Source organism: Prionailurus viverrinus, chromosome B4 (genome assembly GCF_022837055.1).
Source record: "Prionailurus viverrinus isolate Anna chromosome B4, UM_Priviv_1.0, whole genome shotgun sequence".
NCBI lineage: Eukaryota > Metazoa > Chordata > Mammalia > Carnivora > Felidae > Prionailurus > Prionailurus viverrinus.
Window position 1 is genome coordinate 2,289,018 of NC_062567.1, and position 12,501 is coordinate 2,301,518.

Below are 12,501 nucleotides of genomic sequence, written 5' to 3' on the forward strand. Positions count from 1 at the left end.
TTCAATTGAGAACAAATGTTCAGTAGCAAAACTATGATATTAGACCAACTCAGTCTTAGAAAGCCCCTTGGGGGTCATTCTCTCCAAACTCCACTCTGGGGAGGTGACCAGCCACCATATCCCAGCGAGTGGCCCTGCCTTCTCTGTTCACCCTCAACAGCAATGATGAGGTTTGGGACACTTAGTGCACAGCTGGTTCCAGTCACTGCGGGCATTGAGGGCCACGAGGCTCTCAAGCCAGGTTTTGAAGTCCAGAGATAAAGACATTCGAGGAGAGCAACTTCCTCCTCCTCTCTGCTTTCCTAGTGCAGATTTGGGGCCTTGCTCACACACCAGCCTGACCCGCCTGCGGGTTGTTAATCTTGCTCCCCCAGCCCAGCAAGGGGCTTGTGAGACTGAACAAGAGGCAGCAACCTTTTGGGGGTAGTGGGGTCTTTGGGGGGAATACTCCATGTTTTGGAATGCCCTGACGCTGGGCTGGGAAGGCCCGGGATCGATGATGCTTTCTGCCTGACCGTATATTTGACCTCGGAAGACATGCCCGGAAGACCCCGTGGTGGCCACAGTGAATATGTGGGTAATAGATAAGACTCAAATTCAGTGACATGGGCTTCTCTTCCCTTTTTACTCTCATCGGGGGAGGAAAGGCCTCGCCCACTGCCTCTGCTTTTCTACCCAGAGCCTCTTCCTTAGGGCTGCGGGGAAGGGCACTGAAGGAGAGGGGCAGAGGCATCGCGGGGACTAGTTAGGCGCTCACATGGCCGTGTCGCTGCAGGTAGAGCCAGGATAGGCGTGTGTCAACAGCAGGGTGTGGGCGGCGCCAGGCATGAGCTTCGGGGGCAAAATGCAAAACAGTAAATGCAGCCTGGCAGGTAGCTTCAGCCCACTGAAATTGTTCTTATTTTTCTTATTCTTTGCATAGGCTCATTCTGACTCTTCTTTTTTCATTTTTAGCTTTAAAAAAATTGTGACAAGGAGCGCCTGGGTGGCTCAGTCAGTTAAGCATCTGACTTCAGCTCAAGTCATGATCTCACGGTCCATGAGTTCGAGCCCCACATCAGGCTCTGGGCTGACAGTATGGAGCCTGCCCGGGGTTCTCTCTCTCTCTTTCTCTCTGCCCCTCCCCCACTTTCACGCTTGGTTTCTCAACATAAATAAATAAGCTTTAAAAAACTTTTTAAAAAATTGCGATAAGTTATATATACATAGCGTAAAACTTACCATATTCATTATTTTTAACGTACAGCTCAGTGGCATTAAGTGCATTTACAGTGTTGCAAACTAGATTTATTTTCAAATTGTTCAGTAATTATTAGTATAACATCTGTTCCGTCTCTCCCCGCAAAATGTAAGTTCTCTGAGTGTTGGGGATCCCGAGTGCCTAGATCAGTCCTTGGAACTGGGAGGCACTCCTTAAATATTTGTTCAGTGAACTATTTTCCAGGAACCACTGAAATGAGTTGCTGGATAGCCTGGGCTGCCCACTTTTCATCTGTAGGGCTGAGTGAACAAAAAGCTGGAGCTCTGGCCCCCTCTGAGCTGTAGTCCTTCTGTTTCCTGTGGTGTCACAAAAGGGCACACTTACAGGTACTTATGCACCGGCATTTGTTTTCCCAGGAGGAGTGGCTCGAGTTTCCTGCACACAGCATGAAGGCTGACCCGTTGCTTATTCTGCGGAAGCCCTTCTTACATTCACAATTTAACATGGTGCCCGTCTTGTATGTGAGGGCTTTGAATGTGGCGTGTTGGATATCTGGCGGGTTTTCATCACACAGTTCTGCAAAGAAGAGGAAGCATGTTGGGAGGTCAGGACCTTCTGGTCACGTGCTCACACACTTAGCCTTGCCATGATTTCATCACACATCCCTGCACTTTATTTAATAAAGGATTTATGGGTACCCCACATTTTCCTAGAAACAAACTGAGACCGTTGCCATCGTCCCGTAGAAACTTTTGTATCCGAGACGGCTCAAAATGTAACTTCAACCAACTTCCTCTCCAAATTACAATATGTTTCGAACTGAATGAATAGAAATGAGTGAGCTTTTATTCTGAATATGCCTCGTGCTGGGCAAATATAGAAAGAGAGGAGAGTACAGATTATAAGAGGAAAGGAAGGAAGGGAAGCCATGTAAATTTAATTGAGGCACAACATGTATCTGTGAGAAATACTTTTCAGGAAATAAGGATTGTTGGAATTTCTATAAATAATGACTCCTTGCCATTTTTTCTTTTCCGTTTCTTTTCTTTTCTTTTCCTTTCCTTTCCTTTCCTTTCCTTTTCTTTTCTTTTCTTTCCTTTTCTTTTCTTTCCTTTTCTTTTTTTTTTTTAAGAGATATGTGTTGGGGCGCCTGGGTGGCGCAGTCAGTTAAGCGTCCAACTTCAGCCAGGTCACGATCTCGCGGTCCGTGAGTTCGAGCCCTGCGTCAGGCTCTGGGCTGATGGCTCAGAGCCTGGAGCCTGTTTCCGATTCTGTGTCTCCCTCTCTCTGCCCCTCCCCCGTTCATGCTCTGTCTCTCTCTGTCCCAAAAATAAATAAACGTTGAAAAAAAAAATTAAAAAAAGAGATATGTGTAAAGTGCTGTACTCAAAGTCTGGCAAGTAGGAAATACATATTTTTTTATCCATCTGTCCATCTATGAGTTTACCAGATTCCTTCTCACACCACAAAGACCTGACCCTTTCTCAGCTCCCTCAATAATCGGCACTGGCTTCCCACCAAGGACACTTGAAATAGTGGCCAAATGCCCAAGTATTAAGGGAGGAAAAAAAAGCGCTGCTCAAATCAGGTAAAGGATTCTATTGCATATCTTACAACAAGTTCTGCCTCAAGAGGTTCGATTTTTAGGAAAAAAGCCACAGGCTGGATAAAGAAAGTGGATAGGAAGACTTACAGCAAACAGAAGGTGAGAAAGGACAGCCTCTCCGTCCACCAGTACAGGCACCAAATCCAGTCTGGTTGCCGCACTGGCAAGGACACTACTGACTGCTTAGTAATTGCTCAGTTGGAGTGAAGCTTCTCTGTGCTCTTACTCTTTGCCCAGCATCTTGCCATGCTGAAGGCCACCCTCATCATCCAAAACCCAGGATGATCCTGATCTCCTGAATAACAGAAAGTGGGAGAGTGCGGACAGCGTGCCCCACTTCTGACCAAAAAGGGACTAAATTGAAGCAATTTGAATGGCTCGGAGGGCGAGCAATTGAAAAGGAACACATAACATATGCACTCGCTACATACTGGTAATCATAATCGATAATAAGGCAAGAAAGGTAGCATGGTGGAACAGGGGAAAAGTGGGCTTCTAGATCCCAGCTCCACCAGCTTACTAGCTAGATAGCTTCATTGCTTTTATTTATCTAAGGCAATCCCCAAACCACGCCCCCCAGCAACTTATTTTGTGGACATCAGTGCTGATTCTAAAGTTTACATAGAGTGACAAAACAACCCAGAATAGCCGACACAATATTGAAGGAGAAGAACAAAAATGGACGACTGAAACTACCTGACTTCAAGATTTACTATCAAGCTACAGTACTCAGAACAAGGTGGTATTGGTGAAAGAATAGATAAATAGACCGATGTAACAGAATAGAGAGTCCAGAAATAGACCCACATGAATATAGTCACCCGATCTTTGACAGAAGAGCCAAAGCAATACCATGGAACCAGAACAGTCTTGTCAATAAATGGTGGTGGGACAACAGGACATCCATATGCAAAGAAATGGAACTAGACACAGACCTTATGTCCTTCCCAGAAATCAACTCAAAATGTATCTGGACAGGTGAAGAAATAGGAAAAAGTGACCCATTTGAAAAAAAAGGAGTCAATTGATGGAGCATCTGGGTGGCTCAGTCTGTTAAGCATCCAACTCTTGATTTCGGCTTAGGTCATAATCAAATGGTTCATGAGATCAAGCCCCACGTCAGACTCTACAGTGACAGTGTGGAGCCTGCTTGGGATCCTCTTTCTCCCTCTCTCTCTACCCCTCCCCCACTCTCTCCCCCGCTCTCTCCCAAATAAATAAACTTTAAAAAAAAACTTTAAAAAAGGAGTAAATTGAAACAGAGTCTAAAATGACTCAGATTTGGGAATTAGCAGACGATTGACTGTCATTTATTTTTATAAGGAAAGTTTTAGAGGAGCAAAGCCACACTCATTCATTTACATTTGTCTGTGGCTGCTTTTGTGCTATAATGGCAGAGTTGAGTGGTTGCAACAGAGACTACATGGCCTGCTAGCTGAAAATATTCACTCTCTGGCCCTTTAAGAAAAAATTGTCAGCTACTAATTCTAAGGAAACATGATAATAATGAGTGAATCAATAGGATATCTCAGAAGGTAAAACAAAACTATAAAAAAAAAGAACCAAATAAAAATTCTAGAACTAAAAATTACAATATCTGAAATGAGCTTAGCCACACCTTGAAGACAAATCAAATAGAAATTATCCAAACTGATGAGCACAGAGAAAAAATTTCAAACAAAAATTTGAATAGAACTTCAGTGATCTATGGGATAATATCAGATAGCTTATCATATTTTTAATGCTTTTTTTTTTATTTCGAGAAAAAGAGAGAAGCAGGAGAGGGGCAGAGAGAGAGGGAAAGACAGAGAATCCCAAGCAGACTCTGCACTGTCAGCACAGGGTCTGATGCATGGCTTGAGCTCACAAACCGTGAGATCATGACCTGACCCGAAATTAAGAGTGGGACACTTAACTGACTGAGCCATCCAGGCACCCCAGTCTATCATATTTAACTGAAGTCCCAAAAGCAATAGGAGAACAAGAATGGAGCTGAAAAAGCATTTGAAGAAATAATGGCCAAAAAGTTCTGAAATTTGATGACAAACATTGACTTACATTTCTAAGATGCAGTTAGAAATGTAAGCAGTTAACTCCAAGCAGCATAAATATAAAGAAAACCACACCTAGGTACATCATAGCGACACTGCTAAAAACCAAAAATAATGAGAAAATCTGAAAAATAGAGAAAAAGGACATGTGACATACAGGGAACAATAGTGAGTAACGACGGACTTTTCAGCAGAAACAATGCAAGTCAGAAAATAAGGGTAGAATAGGTTTAAGGTTGTAAAAAGAAAAAAAGCCTGTAAGTCTAGAATTCTATCTAGGAAACATATCTTTCAAAAATGAGGATGAAATTAATATATTTTCAGGTAAAAGAAAGCCTAGAGAATTTGTTACCAGCACACCTGTGTTATGAAAGATAATGCTGAAGGAAGTTCTTCAGGCTATAACAGAAATACAGATCTACAGGAAATAATGAAGAGTGCTGGTAAATATTTACATAAGTGGAAGGATCAGCTTTTAATTTCTTTGAAAGAAAGCTGTTTAAAATAAAAAATCATGTATGGTGAGTTTTATTATAGATATAAATGTAAAATATATAACAACTACAGTATAAAGGTTGGGATAGAAAAGTGGAATGTTTCTATCATAAAGTTCTTATAATATGGAATGATACAATATTAAGTCTAAGGGGATGGTGATAAGTTAAGGATGCATGCTAGAAAGCTTAGAGAAACTGCCAAATAATAATACAAAGAGCATAGCTAAAAATGGCAATAAAAGACATAAAGTAGAGTATTAAAATACTTATTTTGTTAGCCAAAATTAAGAGAGAAAAGGGAGAACAGAGGAATACAAAACCAAATGAAACACCTGGGAAACAGACAAGAGGGCAGACTTAAAGTCAACCACATGAGTAATTATATGAACCATACACCAAACACATAAAATTAAAAGATGGAAACTTTGAGACTGGATAAAACAGCAGGACCCCAACTCTGCCGTCTACAAGAGAACATACTTTAAATACAAAGACAATGATAGGTTGAAATTACAAAATATAAAAAGATATTATGCAGAGTTGCATAAGAAAGCTGGGGTGGCTACATTAACATCAGAAGGTAGATTTCAAAATAAGAACCGGCATTCACAAATTACTTGATTGCTTACATAAAAGTACTAGGAAATCTGCAAAATAACTACTAGAACTTAGTAAATTTAGCAGTCTCAATATACAAAAATCACTTGTGGTTAGTTCTGTATGCCGGACGCAACCAATTACAAAATTAAAAAATTTAAAAACAATTTCATTTATGATAGTATCAAAACTCGTAAAATACTCATGAATAAATTTACCAACAACTTGCAAGGCTTTTGGCCTGGAAACTCTGAAACATCACCAATATAAATTAAAGAACTATGTAAATGGAGAAATGTACAATGTTTGTTGATTGGAAGATTTATTTTTTAAAAAACGACGTCGTTTTACCTTAAATTTTGCAACACATTCAATGCAGTTACGACTGAAAAAAAATCCAACATGCTTTTTGGTAGAAATTGGGCAAGTTGATTCTAAAACCTCTTTGGAAACACAACAGACCTAGAATTTCTAAGACAATCTTTAAAAGAATGTACAGGGGCGCCTGGGTGGCGCAGTCGGTTAAGCGTCCGACTTCAGCCAGGTCACGATCCCGCGGTCCGTGAGTTCGAGCCCCGCGTCAGGCTCTGGGCTGATGTCTCGGAGCCTGGAGCCTGTTTCCGATTCTGTGTCTCCCTCTCTCTCTGCCCCTCCCCCGTTCATGCTCTGTCTCTCTCTGTCCCAAAAAATAAATAAAGGTTGAAAAAAATTAAAAAAAAAAAAGAATGTACAAACTTGGAGAATTCACATCATCTGATACCAAGATTTTCTATAGGGCTCCAGGAACCAAGACAGTGCATATTGGTAAAAGGATAGACAAGTAGTTGGGGAGCCTGGGTGGCTCAGTGGGCTAAGCGTCCGACTTCAGCTCAGGTCATGATCTCACAGCTCGTGAGTTGGAGCCCGGAGTCAGGCTCTGCGCTGACAGCTCGGAGACTGGAGCCTGCTTGGGATTCTCTGTCTCCCTCTCTCTGCCCCTCCCTGCTTGTTCTCTCTCTCTCTCTCTCTCTCTCTCTCTCAACTAAATAAACATTAAAATTTTTTTACACAAAGGATAGACAAGTAGAGTAATAGAACAGAAAGTCCAGCAATAGACTCACACATGTACATTCAGTCGATTGTTTTATGGATATGCCATGGTAGTTCAATGAGGGCATGAAAATTTTCTCAACAAATGTCCTGGAACAAATGGATAAATTTATGGGGGGAAAAAGAACCTTACTCCACATATAAAAATTAATTTTATTATGCATCTAAACATAGGAGATCCATACCCTCAATTTATCCATAATAGGTGTACATATAAAAGTCAAAACTTGTAAGCTTTTTTAAGAAAAAAATTTTTAGTGTTTGTTTATTTTTGAAACAGAGAGAGACAGAACATGAGCAGGGGAAGGGCAGAGAGGGAGACACAGAATCGGAAACAGGATATAGGCTCCAAGCCATCAGCACAGAGCCTGACGCAGGGCTCAAACCCAAGAGCTGCGAGATCATGACCTAGCCAAAGTCGGTCGCTTAACTGACTGAGCCATGCAGGTGCCCCCAAAACTCTTAAGCTTCTAAGAGAAAATTAAGGCAAATAGCTTTGCAAGTTAGGGATAGGCCAAGATTTCCTGGAGAGGACCCCAGGCGCACCAGCCATTAAAGAAAAATAAATTAAAAATTTCTTCTCATCCCCAAGACATTAAGAAAATTTTAAAAATAAGCGATAGACTGGGAGCAAATGTTTGCAACACATACATCGGACAAAAACACTTGTGTCCACATTATATAAAGAACAATGAATCAATACTAAAAGGCAAACAACGCAATAAAATATGGGCAAAGACTGGAACAGTCATTCTCCAAAGAAGACGGGTGACTGTCCATCAGCATACTCAACATCACTAGGCATCAGGAAAATGCAAATTGAAAACCACCTCGAAGTATTCCATTAAAACGGGCGATATAGATAAGACTGATGACAGCAGAAGTTGGAGAGGAGGTAGAGCTACTGGAACTCTCTTACATTACTGAAGGGAGTATAAAACGATACCATTCCTTGGGAAGCTGATGGGTTTTTGTTGTTGTTGTTATTGTTGTTGTTTTTAGTGAAGTTACCCACCCTATGACCCAGCCTATTCCACTCCTACGTTATTTGAGAGGAGTGAAAATGTATGTTTACAAGACTTCTACAAAATATTTATAGAGGCTTTCAATAATCTCAAACATATCGTGTTGAACAAAAGAAGACAGACACAAAATAGTACCTACTGTTGGATTCCATTTGTACAAAGTTCGAGAAAAGACAGAACTAGCGTGTGGAAAGAGATCAGAGGAATGGCTGCCTGTGGTGCATGGGGTTGGCTCAAAGAAGCCAGGCAGGTGATGGAAGTGTTGATTATATGGGGGGTACATATTTGAAAACTCATCAAATGGTACACTTAAGAACTGTGCATTTCACTATAATTTTGCCTCAAGAAGATCAGTTGAGAAATAAACTTAGCTTTCAATGTTTTATCAGAAAAAGAAAGAAAGAAAGAAAGAAAGAAAGAAAGAAAGAAAGAAAGGAAGGAAGAAAGAGAAAGAAAAGAAATAAACTTAGCAACTCTCATAATTATTCATAAGCACAAATAATCAAGGACTGACCTCAGATGCATTTGGAATCTAATGACTCAATCATGAACCAAGAACATCTCTAAACACTTAAATTTTTTTTTAAGACAGACAAATTACCTTTGAAGCAACTTTGTGTCCTTGAAAACTGTTTAATCGCATGACAATATGCTTTTCTAGATAAGACCATGGAAATTCCCAGAGTCATCACAACTTAGCCTGAACATCTGAGGACATCTATCATGTGGGGACAAGGGGAGTTCCACAACTTCTTTCTCCCACAGACTTCATTTTCATAAAAGCATCTTTCCTGGAATTTAGAAACACTGAAACTTCTCTGAACTGTAGCCAAGAACCAGTAAAGAGCCTGGCTAGGATCCTTTTCCCTGGAATGTCTTGCCAAGGCTGTTCCAAATATCATCTGAAGAAAGTGCGAGGTAGGAGAGTGTGGGGGATGTAACCCTCAAAGATCCCTTCCTTTTAAGGTAACCGGAGTAAATCTGTGATATTTTTAGCCTCCCTAGGTATCATAAAAAATATACATATATATAAAAATTTTAAAAACCCAGCAGTATAACATCTAACAAAAAGAAGAATCAAAAACACTTTGTCTATTCTCAAGTTTTGCACCGGAGTAAGGAAGGAGAATTCCACTTTATTTTTTTTTTAACTTTTATTTAATTTATTTTTCAAATTTACACCCAAGTTAGTTAGCATATAGTGCAACGATGATTTCAGGAGCAGATTCTTTAATGCCCCCTCCCCATTTAGCCCATCCCCCCTCCCATAACCCCTCCAGTAACCCTCTGTTTGTTCTCCATATTTAAGAGTCTCTTCTGTTTTGTCCCCCTCCCTGTTTTTATATTATTTTTGCTTCCCTTCCCTTGTGTTCATCTGTTTTGTGTCTTAAGGTCCTCATATGAGTGAAGTCATATATATGTCTTTCTCTGACTAATTTCACTTAGCATAATACCCTCTAGTTCCATCCACATAGTTGCAAACGGCAAGAATCATTCTTTGTGATTGCCGAGTAATACTCTGTTGTATATATATGCCACATCTTCTTTATCCATTCATCCATCGATAGACATTTGGGCTCTTTCCATGCTTTGGCTACTATTGATAGTGCTGCTATAAACATTGGGGTGCATGTGCCCCTTTGAAACAGCACACCTGTATCCCTTGGATTAATGCCTAGTAGTGCAATTGCTGGGTCGTAAGGTAGTTCTATTTTTAATTTTTTGAGGAACCTCCATACTGTTCTCTAGAGTGGCTGTACCAGTTTGCATTCCCAAGGAGAATTCCACTTTATATGGCTCAGCAAAATGTCTTTCAATACTTTTCCCCTATATTATCACTTACAAAATTTCTTCCCACGTAGCCTAACAGCCCCATTTATTCCCTAGTTTTACACCTTAAAAATTCTGAATATTCTTTCTTGGAATTCGGCCAACAGCGGCTTTTCTTTATTTCAAGTCTTGTACTTCTTTTCAGATCCATTTCTTGCTTCTGCCAAGGGCTGTGGCTTTCTAACAGAAATTGTTCTATGCTCTCAGTTCTACCCATGGGTCTGGAAGCTCAGGAGGCAAAGAGAATTTTCTTTAGAAGGCAGGGAGGGAAATACTTTCCTCTCTGTAATTTTTTCAGTATGGGTACAATTCTGGATTTAGATGTCATTTTCTCTTCAGAGAGTAAAGTGTCCGCTTTCTGTGAAGGGGAGGAACTTGGTGTTGGGGGATGGGGGTAAATGCTCCGAGCTTGAAAGATGGGGCTCCCAGGATGGGTGACCCACTGTAGTAGGCTCAGAGGGGCATTTGTGTGGCCTTGCCTTGTAGCTCTTGTGCTTTTGATGTAAGAGAGGGGAAAGGAGACAGACAGCGCCTATTATTAATCCAGAAAATCCCAAGGGCTTTGGCGTGCACTAAGAGGGAGTTAAACTGAGCTCTTGTGACATTGCCAGGGTTTCAAGTCTGGTTTTGGAGTTTCGCTAGGAATGCTAATTTGAAAGACACAGAAGGGATCCCATGTGATCGGCTCACTTCTCACACTTTGCCTCCATCACTGTCCCTGAAATGGTATCAGGGGGCGTCTTCCCTTGGGATGTTTGTACAATTTATTGCCTCCAGGAATTCCCTACTCAGCTGAAGTACAACACCCGTTGGGTGCTTTTGGCTTCTTCTTCTTGAGTGACAGTGACTGAGAGCCACCTCCCTCTGGACCATATCACCAGACAGTTCTGGGGAGAAGGGTGGGTAAGGATGAGGAGCCCTAGGACCCTCTTCTCTTTTCACTGTGGTTTTGTCTGGTTCTTGTTTTCTTTCCAATGAATGCTGGAGGCTCAGCTTCCCCGTTGCAACCATGTCCCTAGGTAGGGAAAGATTAGGCATTGGTCGTCCTCGAGTCATGGAGAGCAAGAATGACAACCAAGGACACCCAGTGATGATTTGGGAGTTCAGACCAGCATTTCTGTGTCCCAGGCATCTGTTCTCTCAAATACTATGCCTGTACCATCAACTACCCACCACTGTTCCCTAGGAGGACCTATGTGCAACCTCCACTTGCTTGGGTTCCAAATAAAAGATGGGAAAGGGGCCTGGGTGGCTCAAGCCCCTTTTCCTTGTTTCTCCACATGCCCTCAACTCCACTCCCCCAATATGAAGCTGCTCTTTTATCTTTTACCCTTTTGTTTTTGAAAGGAGAATAGAACTAGACTGAGTTCCCCACTGATATTTTTGTGTCTGTGAGTGAACCAGAAATACTAATAGTTGGAGGGCAGTCAGTCGTTGGATCCAACAGAGTGATGTCTAAGGTAGATTCTCTACAAAGAGTGGGACTGTGCTTGTGTTCTCCGTGGGTGTGGTTCCCCACAATGAATGAGCATAAAAGTCACCTGGGGGTCTTATTAAAATGTACATTTGGGGGAGCCTGGGTGGCTCAGTCGGTTAAGTGTCTGCCTTCAGCTCAGGTCATGATCTCGCAGTCTGTGAGTTTGAGCCCCACGTCAGGCTCTGTGCTGACAGCTCAGAGCCTGGAGCCTGCTTTGGATTCTGTGTCTTCCCTCTCTCTCTGCCCCTCCCCCGCTCATGCTCTGTCTCTCTCTGTCTCAAAAATAAATAAAAACATTAAACAAATTTTTTTTAATGTACCCTTGGATTCAATAGGACAAATGTGGAGGCTAAGACAATTTCTGGTTTCTAACAAGCTGCCAGATGCTGCTGGTGTCACAACCACACTGGGAGAGGCAGGGGCTGCCACATCTCCCTCTCCATCCGCCCCACCCCCGCCCCGGTGGACAGGGGGCAGGCTCGGGGGCCAGTGAACGTGAACCTGTTTACAAAGCACTTTGTTTCCAGGCGCCTTACTCAGTATCTAAGACGGTGCAGTAAAAACTTACTCAGCGGGAGGGAAGGTGGGTGAGTGAAAAACGGTTGTGGGCTAGGTGATTTGTTTTTCTTCTCTGATGTTGTTCAAAATGAAAGAGAACCCTTCTGGCCTTTGTGGCCCATGTGAACAACATGAAAGACAAAGGAAAATAAAGAGGACTCAAAAGGATGTGGACAGAGGCTGAAATAAGGTTCTTTGCTCAGTGGGCGAATCAAGGTCAAGTTACGTTTACCCACAACCCAGCCAGCACTGAGTAGATGGCTTCATCTCTCTGCCTTCCTTTTCTCCCTCTATATACTAGACATTGGAGATGAACGGCAGAACAATTGATTAAGTACAGAAACTTCTAGGTGATTTATTAAGCTCACATAAAGGACACAGGAGGGCATCAAGAGCTTGGGGTACCTGATGAAGAAATAATCCGGTTCTTGACCTAAAGCTATTCATCTTCTACGTCATATCTAAGAAAAACCCCAAAGTTACATCTAATGTCAAAGATAGTCTCCAGCTTCCTTGGCAGACCGAACCAGCAGTTTGGCCCTTCCAGAAAGCAAGTGTTGGGGCACCTGG

At 41.9% G+C, this 12,501-nt stretch overlaps 1 protein-coding gene across 2 annotated transcripts in view; it reads right to left on the reverse strand.

Annotated features, from left to right (window-relative positions):
• Positions 1-12,501, reverse strand: part of IL2RA (interleukin 2 receptor subunit alpha) — a 56,055-nt gene that overhangs the window by 14,477 nt on the left and 29,077 nt on the right. For both annotated transcript variants that reach the window (XM_047866703.1, XM_047866702.1), the window contains exon 2: positions 1,586-1,777. In XM_047866703.1, the coding sequence (XP_047722659.1) occupies positions 1,586-1,777 (192 nt within the window). The remainder of the gene's footprint in view (positions 1-1,585; positions 1,778-12,501) is intronic.